Genomic DNA, 15779 nt, shown 5'->3' with positions numbered 1-15779 from the left:
CAATCATAAAATTAAATAGGCCAAAGAAGACTAATAAAGCATACCTCTTTGTGGAAGAGAACCAATGTTACGCCCACAATGACCCACATGTGATAGATTATTGTAAAAGTCCTCAGAGAAACACAGAATTTATTCAGCGACCGATGGTCCAAGACTATCCATCTACTGGTTTCATCCCAAAAAATAAAACTAGATCCATTTTCTGCACTAATAGCTTCAACTGTAGTATGGTAGTGTTTATCACAGAGCTAAATGTACTGGATTGCATTACAGTGCCATGCCCTAAAAGCTGTGAGGGACATACTCTAGGCTACAAACTGCATTCTAACACTAAGGAAGCCTAATAAGGCTGCAACTAATGATAATGATTTTCATTATCAAGCTAGTGATTATTTTCTTGATTAATCGTTTGGTCTTTAAAATGTCAGCAATTATTATTTAAACAATTAAAAAGGACTAAAGGGCAACACACATCAGCGACGGGTAACACGCGTCAAAACACGTACCCATGGATATCTACGCCAACCTATTTCCCCATTTATAATAATCATTTCATCACATTCCCCCACCCAGTGCCTGGACACGTGCTGTTTGGATGGTTATGCTATCGGAAATTACGTTAGGGATTTGTCAGCCATCTGGTGAAGATTTGAGTGTACTTTCTGTCATCTGTTCCTCTCACATCAAGACAAACTCACAAGTTCTGTGTTTTGGTTTTTTCTGCTCTTTCTGAATGGTACAGGCTATAAAGAGCCTCTGTCAGCCTGCAGTGTTTTAAGGATATATTTCTATAGTAAAATACTGAAGTTTCTCTGTGTTTTATCGCTGTGATAGAGGTTGTGTGTGTGTCCACTTAACAATGACGGCTCGGCTGATAGCAGTCCAGTTGTGAATGTGTTTTTAGACCGACCAGGGCCCCTACCAGGGCCCCTACCAGGGCCTCTACCAGGGCCCCTACTAGGGCATTGGTGTAGCCTGTGTGGCGCCGATATTAAAACGGGTCTTCACTCTATCGTTGGCTTCTTGCTCAGGCTTTCATCACACTTGCAGTGTGTTTTTCTGATTACGGATATTGGTCCTCAGTACTTGGCTTATGGAGGACCATGGAAATAGTTAAAGAATTCCATTACCTGATATCTAAATGCACAATAAAAACAGAAATAAATTCAAGATTTTACAAATGAATTAATGAATCCATAACTAAATAGACTAAATTACAAAAGCACTAAAGTATTTCTTTAATTGATATTTAAATGGGGAATAAAAAGGATTATAGAAAATAAAAATAAATAAATAAATCAATAAAAATAAAAGTTCAAATTAAAAAAGGAATTTATAAAAAACAACATAAAAGTCACTAATCTCATCATTTAAATACAGATTAATGAATACCTACATAAATACGGAAGTTCTAAATCTCTTTGAAAGTGCAGTTGCCACGTGGCGCTCCGTGACGCCGCCTGTGTGTTACCCTTAACAGTTAGAGCTGTAGAGTGTGGCGAAAGGCACAGGAGCACAGCATTCTACAGGAAGGCTAAAGAACGACAGAAGACAGCTTACCCTGAGAGATGTCTGTGGGTGCAGAAAAACACAGTGCACATAAACACTTACATTTTAGCAAAACTAAAATGAATCACTATGGCTCAGTCTTTCCTCCTCCTGCGTCCTTAAGACTGTTGCGTATTTATGAGCTGGAAAAAATCCTAAATATCAACAACAGTCAAGCTGAGATGAGTAAAACTAGTGTTAGCAGCTTGCAAAGCACACTGGCCCCTAACTCTCGTGGTCAAAGGCAATAACTGAAGTGATTAGCTTCAAGAGGAAGAAGGATATCACTGACCTGGGAACTGAGGTAAACAATACCCCGCCAGCAGCATTTCAGTGAAGACTGTGGTGAAAAGGTTACCCGGTGTTATTATTATCAGAAGTCCCCCCCCGCTACGCAGATAACAAACCATATCAACGGACCCTATAATGGTGCTGCCACTTTTACGTCTCAGTCTAACTTATGAACCATGCGCAATAGAAACAAAAACCCAGATGCACGATCACACGTTTTGGTGGAGACCCACCATTCTCAATTATGTCCAAAACCTTTACAAGTTTTCACAGCTTTCAAATGTGATTCAATCTTCACCACATTTGGACCGAGCCACACTAAAGTTATTAAATTTCATTTCTGTTAAAATGGCAATATAAACACAATTTAAAAAATGTATAACTGCAAAACAGAACAAACTCTCAGCAATCAAAACTGGTTTAAGCTATTGTAACCAAATTTGGTGCACATGTTAACAGGCTAGCTCTAATGGTCGCTGCAAAGTCTTGGGACATTCTGCCTCTAGGGGCCGCCAAAAGTTCTCTCATAATTACCAGCAAGTGTTCTCTGGAAACGACGCAGGGGCGAAAGTCCGGTACGGTCCGGTACTCCGTACCACTAAAAGATTCAGTGCAGGTACGCAGTGCCAGGAAGAGGGGACAGCAGCTGCCAAAACCCACATACAACAACCCGTCACGGTCGCATTTCCATCAAGAAAATACATCTGCTAACATCAGGTCAACATAAACAACAGTTAGCTTTCTTATGAATTGCTTATTGCTAAGTTGTTCCAGTGTGTTTGTGCCATAAACCTTAGATACAGTCAATGGTTTGTGCCCAGCACAGACCAGTGGGATTGTAATCCATGCTGGAGGGAACCCCGCTGCCTTTCCAAAACTGTTTGGTTACTGCTGGCTACCGTCAGCTTCTGCTGCGGCTGACTGCCAGGCGGTCGTTTCTTGCAAAAATCTCCCAAGTAATAAAATGACAAAATAAGTCACGAAGATTCATGAGGTTCAGTTTTATTCCAACAACACGGACAGCAGGTCAAACAAGCTATGCCACTTCCATAGGTTGTTCTGTAACTCTGGCATAATAACGGTGCACGTGCCCATCGTTACTTCCTAAACACACACTGTGCTTGGAAGGGTGCGTTTGATTTATTGAAATGAACTGAAATGAAGTTGACGTGATCCAAGTGAAAATATTTGACTACGTTTCCATCATCATCAATCATTTGATATTTTTCAGAATTTTATCTGTAAATTTTAAATTTTGGTGTATATTCCAGCTTCCCGCCATATTAATTCTCATAGACCTCCACTGTATTTTGAACCTGTGAAAGTTCACACACCTAGGTCAGCATTTTCCATACTCTTTGTGCTATAAAGATCACCTGGACAATACTGCAGAGGTTTTCACAGGTAATTAGTAATTTACTGCTAAAATCAATGAGCCTCAACAACCAGATTGTACCTGCTATAACTGAGGCAGTGGTGATAGTCTTTGTGACAGTGCTTTAAAAAAAGCATGTCTCCATGTTGGCCTAGTGGTCTAAGGTGGCCCGAGGAAGACCTGTAGTTGGAAACTGATAAAATTAAAGGGAGCCGTGATTGCAGTGTGCGGGTACTCCTTGCATTGCCATTGCATTGATTTTTTTGTATCAAGCACCTGTCCCACTGAGCTTTTGTGAGTGTGTTAGTGGGGGCTGAGGTAGTTGGCTACGTATTGGATGCCAGACCTTACGAGCTTTAAAAACAAGCAGGAGGATCTTAAAATTGACTCGGTAGTGCACTCGAAACCAGTGCAGGGCGGCCAGGATGGCGGTGATGTGGGCTCTTTTCCTAGTTCCAGTCAGCAGCCTAGCTGCAGCGTTCTGTACGAGTTCCAGGATGGACATTGATGACTGCCAAGGAGGAGCAAGAAGATGGAGAAGAGGATGGGACCCAGGATTGAACCTTGAGGGACTCCAGTCAAGAAGTTAATCCTTAAAGCAGAAGGTACAATAGTCTTTCACTTTATTCTGCCACTCTGTACCGGCCCTGTATGGCCTCATTACTGCGGTACCAGCAGAGGCCGTTAAAGCGAGGGGTTCTTTTACCTGTGCAGCCTTTGTTCTCATTCCCTCTCATCAAAAAGGTCCACACATGTTTAACAATTATTACAACGGGGTTAAGTTAAGGTTAGGGAAAGAATGTGGTCACGGTAAATAGTAAATATGCTGTAAAAGCAAAGTATGGCGGTATCTGAGGTGATATCAACATACTGGAAATCAGGAGGAGGTACTATGCTGACACACTGCTGCCCTCTATTGTCCCCCAAGGTACAAGGTACAAAGGGCCTCATGGCAGCAAGGTGCCAAACTGAAATGAGTGACTACTGTAACAGCAGTTGCCATTAACTCAAAAACACTGCCAGTACATGATGTATGAGTCCAAACCAAATCAGAGACTTACCCTCTATGCTCTGTGCAGGCTGTGTTGGGACAGGACTCGCCTCTTTGGCCGGATTCTCTGCTGCCTCCTTCACCTTTTTTTCTGACTTGGCTTTGGACACCTTCGCCTGTTTTTCCATCAGAGAGGGAGGCTGGGCCAACCCCATCTAAACAGCAGGAACAGCAGCCATTTTAACTGAGGCTTGAGAGTCTCTGAATGTTTTTGTATAGAGCCACATATCATCGGTTCTGTACAAAGTCTGTGATTTTGATGTTTTAGAACATAGAACAAAAACAAACATTTTAAGTAATTCAAATTCTCCTTTAATACTGGTATCTCTAACACTGATTGGATACTTACTGTATTTACCTAAATGTTGACAAAATTTGTCTGACACATTGAAGGCAGAATAAGTAGGATTTTTCAGTTGCTGTTTGCAAACACATGATTCAAAACCCCTCCTCCCCGTCTCAACAAGAAAGAGAGAGAGAGAGAGAGAGAGAGAGCTGCAGAGTGAATGAAGAGAGGGAGCGGCGTTAGTGAGAACAAAGCAGTGAAACAGATAAATAATCATTATTTTCTGATTGTTTCACTGCGGTTACATTCTAAAGCACAAATAAAATCGCCCACACCTCCGCCCCACCCTGCAGGAAGGATTTTGAGCAGGGAGCAGAGGACGTAGATGGAGACGGAGACGGCGATGTCCCTGTGTTTTCACAGAGTCCAGACCTCACAGCCTGCGTGCTGTTATTGGAGAAAATACAGGCAGCGTCTCTGCAGAGACAGACACCGCCACACACTTCTACTGGGTCAGAAGTGACGACTGAGACGGATCACTTTTGTATGAGGCTACACATTGTTTTTTAGGAAGATCCTACTCACTCTGCCTTTTAAATAACATAAAAAATGCTTTCAGTTCAAACACAAATGAGTGGTAAGACCTTTCAAAAAGCATCCCTTCAATTAATTCCATTTTCTAAACTTTACTCATTTCCTTTCATTACCTTCATGGTTTTTGAGGAACTGTGGAAAGTACCACAAGAACCAGTCTCTATCTTCTGAAAGGTTCCAGAGCCCCATGTTGTTTTTGGGAAATAAGTGTGGTTTGAGCAGACATTTATATCAAGAACACACAACACTACAGAGGACAAGAGCGATGCTTTCTGCATGAACATGTCCATCCAGTGGTGCTAGTGTGATGTTTACATGTTGTCTAATATAGTGGTTTTGTTTGTCTCTCTCTTTCAGATTTGGAGAATTCGGATTCGGATTTTGAGCAGGGAGCAGAGGACGTAGATGGAGACGGAGACGGCGATGTCCCTGTGTTTTCACAGAGTCCAGACCTCACAGCCTGCGTGCTGTTATTGGAGAAAATACAGGCAGCGTCTCTGCAGAGACAGACACCGCCACACACTTCTACTGGGTCAGAAGTGACGACTGAGACGGATCACTTTTGTATGAGGCTACACATTGTTTTTTAGGAAGATCCTACTCACTCTGCCTTTTAAATAACAGCTAAAGCCTTCTAAATTTGGTATACCTGATTTTTCACAAGCTCCTTGATCCAAATACTGAAGGCCTCGATTCAAAACTACTGAGTTGATAAACTGAAATTACTGATCTGATATTAAGGAAAGTTTAACTGGAAGAATGTGACTCCTGAAACTGACGTGAGGTGATCAGCTAGAGAGAAGAGGTCTCACTCTGCTGGAGTTGTTGGGTTTCTTTCACCTCATAAACATCTAATGAGAAAGAGAGAGGAGAGCTAACGGATTCGTTACCGTCTGAGCTTAGGGAAGTTTGATGATCTGAGTGTCAGAACAGAGTCAATCACAGGTGCAATCAAATCATTTTTCATATTCACACACTAATTTTCACTCTCATATGCAGTGCAACGCTGCTGTTCAATTTAATTTTATTTAAATAGCGCCAATTCATAACAGACGTTGTCTCATTGCACTTTTCCTTTAGAGCAGGTCTAGACCGAACTCTTTATAATATTAATTACAGAGACCCAACAGATCCCACCATGAGCAAGCATTGTCCAAACATGCGATGTGAATCCATCCTGACCTGTTTCTTGATGGGGAGTCCGCCATCTTGAGAAGCGGGTCCTAAAGCCATACCCAACAGCCAGTCTGAGTATGGAACAGTGTTTTCCACGGCTGCTCTGAACTTGGGGTCCCATTTGGCGTAGAGTATTGTGCCTCCAACACCACCGCCTACAGTCACCAAGCCAGCAGCAACCACTTTAGCAGCACCGCTGTGGTGGAGGAGGACAGCAAAGGATAGACATGAATCTGATGCCAATATGTGGTGTGACAATGACTTGCTATCATCAAGAGGACTGAATGTCATGTACAAGCTCTCCATTTGACTCACTTGAAATCTTGCACAATGAATCCCTGTACAGTGTGTGTGTGTGTTGGTGTATTACCTGCTCTGTCCTGCTGTGTAGTGCCGACAGTGTTGCAGACTGTTTAGACGGGTTCTCCCGAAGTTCTTCTACAGAGGGCGGGGGAGACAGACAGAGAGCGAGGACAGGAGAAAGTCAATGTTAGACAGACAGCTAGTTCGTGCAGCGTTATTGCATCTACTGTTATGTAGATGTGTTTCGTCCCTTGGCTTAAAAACAAGCCACCTCCTGGAGTCTGATGGATTGAGGAATGAATGAGTCTGACCTGTGCAACGCCGTAATTTTTGAAGATGACAAAAGCTGAAATGCTGTCAAGTAGCGTAATCACTACCTGACGTATTTTGCATTTTAAAATTGCATGATGACACACTGTTTTGGAAGCTGAATGACTGCATCATAGGATTACCTCAGTTAACAAAGGGAAAAACTGAATGAGCAAATCAATTACATTGCACCTGGTGGAAACTGGTGAACTATAATTTGATCATTTTCTTTCTGGGGGCTACTGAGTTACTTCTGCTTTTCTTGAAACATTCTGATAAAATCTGAACTATGAAATAATGAAATTACAAGTGAAAAGAAGATCTACAAATACAAACGAAAATAACTGCCTGGCAGTTGCTAAGCAGTGAAATAAACTTAGAAGTATGCTTCTGACTGGTCCAGGTAAGCACAGGTTGGTGTGCGTGTGCGGCTGCGTGTAAAACAGTTTAAGAGGCTGGTGGGAAGAACAGCACAGGCAGCGGCCCCTTCTTGTTACTCCAAGATGACAAAAGATGCTGCGGGGCTGCTCCAGCCTTCATCAGAAACTGATGCCACTTCAGATGAGCTTCCTCACATCTCTCTCTAACCTGCTTACAGGGAGGCTCTGTGGCACAGACAAAAGAGTGTGACAAATGTTACCTTTCATTTGTTTGATACCCGACATGATCTGGGGCTGTTTTGGTGTATTTTATTCCGTTAAGTTTCGGCGAAACCCCACTCCCACAAATCCATCCACCAAACGCTTGAAATGCACATATTCATTTTATAATATTTCGTCCAGTTATCACAATTTTCACTTCACATGAAATCCCAATGTAATAACCAGAACAAAATGGAATAGCTTATACATTATACACAAACACGTATGGTGCTGTGCCTCAACATCTTGTGTAGGAGTATATTCCCTATACTGGCGACGCTACGGAGACTGCGCGTTCTGCGAAGCAGTCGCATGATCCGGTTTTCCAGCGAGGCGGAAGCCCCGCCGCCGTATTCACTGGGAGCCGGAGCCGGAGCCGGGTGGCGCTTCTGGGTGAACTGCTGTGACGACTTCCAAGAAGTTTCACTGCATCTTTTTCAAACATGGAGCCGATATGACAAAGCACGCTTGTGGGAGTGAAGGGTATGTCTGCAGTAACATTACGTTAAACCAGAAATGTTGTTCAATCACCTTCCCGGGCTTACATTGGCCAGATATAAAACATCTATTTTTAAAAAACGTCTTGATTCTGAAAACAGCGTCCAGATGACTATGACTGAAACCTACACTGTCTTATTTTTAAAAAGATTGCTTTCAGCGGAAATGTTGCTAGCCTTAGCCACATTTAAACATGTTAGCAGTGTTCTCTTCTACTGACACGAAATAATAATGAAAAATAAAATTCAGGTTGACAGTGGCGATGTTTTTGTGATATCGTAGATGGACGTTTGACCTAACCTCCCCACTAAAACTTAGCGTTAGCTCAACTCGTTAGCTTGCTTATGGTTGAAATGGCATTAGCCATCTGTCACTGGGAGCTAACCAGCTAGCAGTGGCATTACGCATTGGTCTCATCGGCTCTTTCTGATGACAACTTAAATGAAGAGTCGCGTTCTTTCTAAAATATAACGTTAGGTGCCCCTTTAGGGTTAACAATGCAACAGTGTTCACAATAAAATCCGCTACGGCACCTTGAGCCAGGCTGTGGGTCACTGAATGACAACACGCTAATGCTAACATGGCAGCTCATGGCGGTAAAGGAGTGGTTAGCGGGGAAGGCACGAGTCTCACCCGGGCTGTGGCATTAGCTCCTCTCAGACAAGCCCTCAGCATGGTCCTCGGTCACTTTGTTTCTCAAATCCTAATCAATTTAACCTTCAGAGTAGCAGTAACTAGTTTCTTATCTCCTCCTTCTCTTCGTTTTCTTTCTCCTCCTCCTTCTTCTTCTTCTTCTTCTTTGTATTTTAGGGAGTTTTAACGCTTGTGCGCGCAACACTGCCCCCCGCAGGCTTCTCTCGAGCTCCGCCGTGGCGTGCAACAAACCCCTGGCGCGCGCATCTGCTAATGTGACTGCTTACTGAGAAAACGGATTTGAAAATCGACTTCCGAGTACTTAACCCGTCCTCTCCTTCCCCGTGGCTTTGGTCCAAAGCGCTGTGTTGCATCTGCACAGCCATCAGTGAGCAAGGCAACGTCATGCTCGATGAGTGGGAACCACTGGCCGCTGTTGGAGCTCATCCATGTTCAGGTTAATGACCTGCACCAAAGGGGAAACTACGATAGCCACCACGCATTAGCAGATGAAAGAACATCAACGTGACAACAAATATTTCACTAATGGAAAACAAGATTACCTGCAGAGATCCATCAGTCAAGACAGCACGGGGCAGAATTCTGCATACATGGCCTCATTCATTAGGTCAGGTCACTTTCCAGCTGGAGGCGGAAAGGGGATTTTAAGTCACTAAGAGCACCTTGGTATAACATTTACATTCACCCAGTTTCCACTTGATTTCACTTATACTGCACTTTAAAAGCAAACATGTTTTGCACCAAAGTGCTTCACAAAGAGACATTGTGGAAATAAAGCAAGATTAAAATAGAAACAAGTTGAAACCCAGGGAATCAGATAAAAATAAGACCGGTTAAACAGGTAAAAGCCAGAGAATAAAGCCCGTCAGATGGAGCCGAGGAGCCGCTGCAGAGAAGGCCCTGTGCCCGGCCTTTCCGAGGATCTGAGGGGCCCGGTGGTGCGGCAGGGGCCCTTTCCTCTCCACCTACAACGTATAGCCAGCAGGCCACGGCGGGAGGATCCGAGGGGCCCGGTGGGGCCGCAGAGGGTGAGAGGTTGTGAGGTATTTGTCGGGGGGAGACCATGGAGAGATTTGTAGACAATTGGAAAGATGTTGAGGTTTATCCAGAAATGAACAGGGAGCCAGCGTGAGGAAGGATAGCGGTGATGTGTTCTCGTTTCTTGGACCTCGTTAATACCCACTTTAACAAAACCTAATCTAACCGTATACATGGAGCAACGGAGGTTGAGTGTTTCCACTGTAAAGCCTCGGTTAGTAACAAAGCTGACGCACTGATTCAACTCGGCAGCTGCTCTGGTTCCAAATTAGCTTTCAACTCAGTCACACCAGGACGACAGGAGGAGCAATCCGTCAAAGTTCTGCTCAGAAAAGACAATGAGACATTCAAGTTTGTTTGGTTTTTTATTTGAAAGTCTTCACCATGAAGGAAACAGCAATAAGAAACAGTAACATTCGTATTAAAAAACAACCAATGTAAAAACAAATCACAGCCCACTGCTCTCCAGTACTTAAAATTTTACATACTTGGGGAAAAAAAAAATCTTGTCAATATGAATCATTAAAAGGAAAATACTTTGCCTTTGGTTTGCCTATCTCCGCTAAAGCTATTTAGAGATCCCTTTGAGTTCAGTCAGTTTCTGTTTATTAAGCAAGTATAAGCAGGATGTGATTTAACATTTACACATAATGGACACCTACAGGGCCCCAGATCAGTGCTACAAGTGTTATCGTGAACACCAAATCCCAAACCATTTAAACTGACTGAAGCCTGATTAAACATGCAACTGTAAAATCTTGCCATAGAAGAAGACTCCCTGAGTAGTCATTTGTAAACGGCCCCAACCTATGGATTAAGAAGCACTAGTATAAATGGAGAAAGAACACTAAATATGTTACAGTGCTGAACTAATTACTACCAGCTGAGACAGACGCAGCCCTGCTTCGAGCAGATCGAGCAGCTGGTGCCGGGAGCACGGAGGGCTGTGTCGGGAGGAAACGGCTGAACAATTAGAGATGCGTGTGAACAAGTTGGATTTTCTTGGAGAAGGCCAACGATGAGCTACGCCATGTCTGGCTCTGCTGTGGTTTCTGTCTTCTGTACTTTAACTGGAGTACCCAAACAGTCTTCACCCTGAGCAAGAGAGCACAAGCAATCAAGTTCAATAAAAGCCTGTTCATAAAGTACTGGTTTCAATGAGGATCTCTACTCCATGTAATGTATGTATGTAATGCATGTGATGTCCCACACCACAGATGTACTGCACCATGTGAAGATCCATTAGATGAAAAGACTGCACATTGTATGTGTCTCCCCTTCCGTTTGTTGACAGCTCTTCATAATGAAGTCCTCTGTATTCTCAAAAAGCCCGTGACTGATTGTTTTCTATAATGTTTCACTGGGTAAACATGTTCATCTAACTACACAAGTAGGATTTCTGTATGGAGGAAAATATCTAAATGTTATTTTACAGGTTAATGCCTTTCAAATAATGACCTGGGAGGTTTCTTGGAAAGATCTGTCATTTGGTGCACATTCTAGGGAAACTGGAGACAAAGTTCTGAGACAGTTCTTAGAGTTTAGGTAGCTGTGTTAAGTTTAACATCAGCTGTTGATTTTGAGAGGAAATCATTCATTTATTTTTGGAATGTCCATAGATGTTGAATTGCATATTTGCCTATAAACAAATGGTATATTTTGCATGTTCAGCTATGCTGTGCTCTGACGAAAAGACTCACAAGTTGGAAGTGTATCAACAGAACACTGCCAATCATTAAATAAATGGTCAGTGGACTGTACTTGGATAGCACCTTTCTAGTCTTCTGACCACTCAAATCTGATCACTAATTCAGTCACTCAGGAGCAACCTGGGGTTCAGTGTCCTGCCCAAGGACACTTCGACATGTGGGCCGGGGGACGCCGGGATCGAACCGCCGACCTTCTGATTGGTAAACGGCCCGCTCTACCACCAAGCCACAGCCTAACTACATGTTCCCTTGAACATTGAGTTGCTTCTAATTTCTGCTACCTGAAAATGTGGAAAACCTTAATGCTACGTTTCCCTGCAGTCACAACCACGTGTGCGCGTTTGAGCTTCAGATGTTCTACAATTCCACAAAACAGAAGTGACGTAAACTCACCTCCGCCGAAAGGCTGTGCGTGGTGAAAGAGGCTGGGGCATCCTGGGAGTCTGACAAGGTTGGGAAGTCCAGCTCGATGTCCATGACATCATCGAGACCCAGCTCCTCACTGGAGGAACAAACAACACATGAACATGACCGACAGCTGGCTGAGACTGCTGTGCTCTTTATGGGCCTCAGGTGACTTGTATCTTGTTGAAGGCCAAATGTCTTCTTACATGTTATCGAGGACTTTGTCTTGGCCGTCCTCTGTTGGGGGGTCCCAGGCGTGCAGTTTGACCTTCCACAGTTTGATCTGCTGGTCCCAGGAGCGACGGCTGTACTTCCTGAACTTATTGGGAGTCTTTGGGTGAACGCCCGGCTGACGCATGTGTCTGAACACAAGAAGGGAAGAGAAGAAACAATGGAAACAGAGGTTTGTGTTTTACTGTGAGTTATTGTATTAACACTATGTATGACTCTTTAGAGCAGCGTGTGATAGTGCCAGCACCTTCAGTAACTTCTACTATGATGTTTTATGTTGCACATATGTGCTCATAACAGTGTCATAGCTGTATGGATTGAGGGGGTGTGTGTGTGTGTGGCCCTACTTTGGAACTTCTTTGATGTATCGGTCGTAGGCCAGTGTGTTCTTGCCGTAGTTTATCTGTTTCTGTCGCCGTAGCAACACAGCCTCATCTGTCTCCATGTTTTCTCCCTCTCTGGAGTCACAGCTGCAGCAGATAGACAGACGTATCCCCCGTTCACACATGGACTCAAACAATAAAGATGTGACAGGCTGCTATTTATTGTGAATGGAACCTCCGAACAGCAGCTGTACTGTAATCTGCAGCATGTTGGCCTGCGTTCAGCTGCCAATGTTGAATCAACAAATGAATATTCTGAGTTTAATGGTCATATAGAGACAATATGAGAGAAGGGGACATACCTCCCAGAAGAGCCAGAGGAGGTCTTTCTCTCCCTCTGGGTCACCTCTGCACCCAATATCCTCCTCCTGTAACTGAACACACAATCAATGAAGATTGGCACTCAAGAAAGAGTGTGCTTTGAATGAATCAGAGATGAAACCTCTGGCATAAAAGCCTTCAAAGAGTTCAATTACCGCTGCATGTCTCTGTGTACATCCCTCCTCATCTCATCATCATCCACCTGGCTGCCCCAGTCAGCCTGTCTACCACAGCGAGACACCGGGCCTGTGCTCTCTGGAGTGGTGAAACTAGGGAGGAAACACATAGCATAAACCAGCATAAACACACTGAGGGGAATAGAATTTCTTGTTGCCACAGTGCCAGCAGATGTAGCTGTGGCCACACATTGCCAACTGTGGTCACTAACCTGTTAACTCAGCAGCTGCACCTAGTCAAGTTTCTTTCCTTTATAGATAATACATGTTAGAGATTATAAGTTCCTAGTCCGCCATGTCCCCACTCCAAAAATGCATTTCCTTTATATTAGTTGGGATGGGCGGATGACACCGAAGCCTGTTTCACTCCCGTGAGGTGCGCTGTCTGAAGCTTCAAACGTCACTGGTGCTTCAAAAAGAGCTTAACCGAGTTAGAGTTTTGAAAGTTTCGCAGCTAAACTACGTGACAGGCACATTGGTGGGCTAAGAAAAGAGGAGAATAATTGGGAAATGTGGAAATTTTCCCCTGATACCAAATAATTATATAATAAAAGTAACAGGCTCATTTAATGAATATCATTCTCCAATCACATCACAACACATCCAGTGACACTGGGCCTGAACTACGCCAATAAGGTACACTACCATTTTGTGTCTGCAAAAATAACTTAGACTAATAATACTTAGGCTTTTCGGACAATGCATTTATGAATAACTTTTCTGTAACATAATGCACAATAACGTCTACATTTAATGCAGCACTTCTGAGTGAGAGTAAACACATTTAATAAATTTTTATTACACACATGAGACTAAAGCCATTAAAATCAGAGAGGTGTTGTAGCGCCTCGGCCCCAGTACGTTTTGCAAGCCACCAGATGCCACACAAATAGGAAGAAAGCCCTAAAGCTTCAGGGGGCTTCGTCCGCCCGTCACGATATATTAGAGTACTGTGTGGAGATTTATTTAAAAAGACCTTTCACTTCCACATAGACATGTAAATCTTCTTCTATTGCAGGTGTATCCTCTTACCTGGCATGTCTGTTGTCAGACTGGCTGTAGCTGCCGTCAGTGCGGCCACCGTTTTCCCTATCACTACCATCTGTCTCTCTGGTGGCTCGCAGGCTTCCATCGATCCCTCTCTTCCTGCAGTGGGACCACCGAGATGGGCCGTAGGTCCTACACAGGGAAGACAACGGGGAATTGGCATATGTGCATCTTCATTACAAGCATGTGTCAGGAGAACGTTTCTACCCGTGAGGAACAAACCAATGCAGCACAAAATTAAGCAGTACGCACCCAACAGTGCACCAAACGCAGAACTGGCTCGCAGACTACATGCAGCCTCCAGTTCTGAACTAGCTACAGCAACTAATGCTAATGTTTCCGAATCAAAACAAAGATGGCAGCCCGCCGGCTACCTGGACAACAAACAGAAGCGCAACTTGGGAAACGGTTCAAAATCGTAGTTGTCGTGCAGCGGACGGGATGTTTTCCTTTCCGATGGTTAGAAAAGTCTTTGAGCACTCTGAAAACACCGTCAGAACAGCTGTTGTTAAACGAGCTTCCGGGTGTTTCACACGTCGCCGGTGAACGCTAAGTTAGCTGTCCTAAAGAAACCGGTGGTTAGGTTGACGTTACCTCTGTGACACGAATGTATGCTGGAGCTGACGTTAATACACGAGAGGCACAAACTCGGGCCAGGCGCAGTCCTACTTAAACCAGCTCTCTTCTGTTGAATCGAACAGAAATAATTAGTTCAAAAGTTTTTCCCGCCATGCACTTCCTCCTTTCGATTGTTCCGACTGTCTGTTCATCCATCCATTATGCAGCCCACCCTGTTTAGGGCATGTATGGTTTAGGGTCGCGGGGCAAGCATTAATTCAGCTGGATCCCGAGTAACTAATTAACGTTGCAGTCATTTCCCTCTTACGTACAGTCCTCCTGTCAGCGTGGTTCAGTTCAGCTATCTGCACACATAATGACAAATTGTGATCCAACCTAGCGAACAATTTCACTGTTCTTTTCACTCTCGGTTAGTGTTTACCGCCTTTCTCAGCCTTTCTTGCCAAGCCACCGACAACTGAACAGCGCTAACGTTAGCTGTGTGTCCCAATGTTTCCAACACAGCCCAAAAAAGGAGCAACTGGCCACTAGACATAGGAAGGTTAAGCTAGTCATGCAGGCTAACTTAGCAGGAAAGAAGAAGGTGTTTAGAGAGCAAACACTGAACACACAGCGTAGCCACTCATACTTTACCAGCAAATGCGTTATGTAGTTGACAACACACATCTACAAGCTATCTTTCGAAACACGAATTTAAGCTAACGTTAGTGCCTTCCGTCATGTGGACAAAGACACAAAGGAAGCTCGTAATGACGGTGTTTTAAGTAGGTTAAACTACAAAATCAAAACGTACCTATTTTCATGTTCGCTGTTGTAAGCATCACGTCGTCTGCCTCTGGTCCAGTCAGACATTTTCTTGATAATAAGTATCTGGAGCGGTAAAGTATGTCTGTGGTCAACTGAGAGGCTCTACAGCAGGCTCGCAGTCACAGATACCCGCCAACACTGAATGTCGCGCGGCCCCAAACAATCCAACAAGTCACATGGCCGGAAGGGGCGGCTATAACGTACATTTTAGGAGGCGACGGGCTCCTTCGAGATGAACTGCGCTGATGGGAGCAGGCGGCGGAAACAGGCGGCAAAAGGCGGCAAAAGGCGGCGGCAGCGGCAGCAGTAGGCGGCGGCGGCAGCAGGGGGCAGTCACAAAATAGACGGACTGTTTCC

The 15779-nt window shown here is 44.1% G+C and overlaps 2 protein-coding genes and 2 long non-coding RNA genes across 5 annotated transcripts in view; 2 read left to right on the top strand and 2 right to left on the bottom strand.

Annotated features, from left to right (window-relative positions):
- The window catches only part of LOC122880802, a 20873-nt gene extending 15105 nt beyond the window's left edge, over nucleotides 1-5768 (top strand). Inside the window, exon 2 of the long non-coding RNA XR_006379040.1 lies at nucleotides 5503-5768. This is a non-coding gene — a long non-coding RNA (uncharacterized LOC122880802). The remainder of the gene's footprint in view (nucleotides 1-5502) is intronic.
- Nucleotides 1-8894, bottom strand: part of immt (inner membrane protein, mitochondrial (mitofilin)) — an 18171-nt gene extending 9277 nt beyond the window's left edge. The window contains exons 1-4 of the mRNA XM_044206267.1: nucleotides 8706-8894; nucleotides 6692-6759; nucleotides 6328-6517; nucleotides 4276-4420 (exon numbers count right to left, since the gene is read on the bottom strand). Coding sequence (XP_044062202.1) covers nucleotides 4276-4420; nucleotides 6328-6517; nucleotides 6692-6759; nucleotides 8706-8747 — 445 coding nt within the window. The 5' untranslated portion in view covers nucleotides 8748-8894. The remainder of the gene's footprint in view (nucleotides 1-4275; nucleotides 4421-6327; nucleotides 6518-6691; nucleotides 6760-8705) is intronic.
- LOC122880801 lies at nucleotides 6766-10462 on the top strand. Its single transcript, XR_006379039.1, has 2 exons — nucleotides 6766-8057; nucleotides 8883-10462. It is a non-coding gene; the product is annotated as an uncharacterized LOC122880801 (long non-coding RNA).
- Nucleotides 10117-15631, bottom strand: LOC122880798 (stem-loop binding protein). Of its 2 annotated transcripts, none has more exons than XM_044206269.1 (8): nucleotides 15409-15631; nucleotides 14022-14168; nucleotides 12969-13082; nucleotides 12795-12866; nucleotides 12457-12579; nucleotides 12085-12240; nucleotides 11867-11975; nucleotides 10117-10859 (listed from the first exon to the last, which is right to left on the bottom strand). In XM_044206269.1, exons 1-8 carry the CDS (start codon nucleotides 15465-15467, stop codon nucleotides 10788-10790), a joined length of 852 nt encoding a protein of 283 aa, XP_044062204.1. In that variant the 5' UTR covers nucleotides 15468-15631; the 3' UTR covers nucleotides 10117-10787. The 2 variants fall into 2 exon arrangements, with proteins under 2 accessions (XP_044062204.1, XP_044062205.1); XM_044206270.1 differs by having other exon boundaries at nucleotides 12795-12860; nucleotides 15409-15607.
- Between the last annotated feature and the right edge of the window lie 148 nt (nucleotides 15632-15779).

This window comes from Siniperca chuatsi, linkage group LG8 (assembly GCF_020085105.1).
Source record: "Siniperca chuatsi isolate FFG_IHB_CAS linkage group LG8, ASM2008510v1, whole genome shotgun sequence".
NCBI classification, from domain to species: Eukaryota; Metazoa; Chordata; class Actinopteri; order Centrarchiformes; family Sinipercidae; genus Siniperca; species Siniperca chuatsi.
Note: the sequence above shows the minus strand (reverse complement) of the source record. Positions and strands in the feature narration are given on the sequence as shown.

Coding starts and splice junctions, on each gene's coding strand:
- LOC122880798 (XM_044206269.1), bottom strand. CDS start 15,467: ATGTCTGACTGGACCAGAGGCAGACGACGTGATGCTTACAACAGCGAA. Junction 12,241..12,456: donor TACATCAAAGAAGTTCCAAA/GTAGGGCCACAC, acceptor TCTTGTGTTCAG/ACACATGCGTCAGCCGGGCG. Junction 11,976..12,084: donor GACAAAGTCCTCGATAACAT/GTAAGAAGACAT, acceptor TTGTTCCTCCAG/TGAGGAGCTGGGTCTCGATG.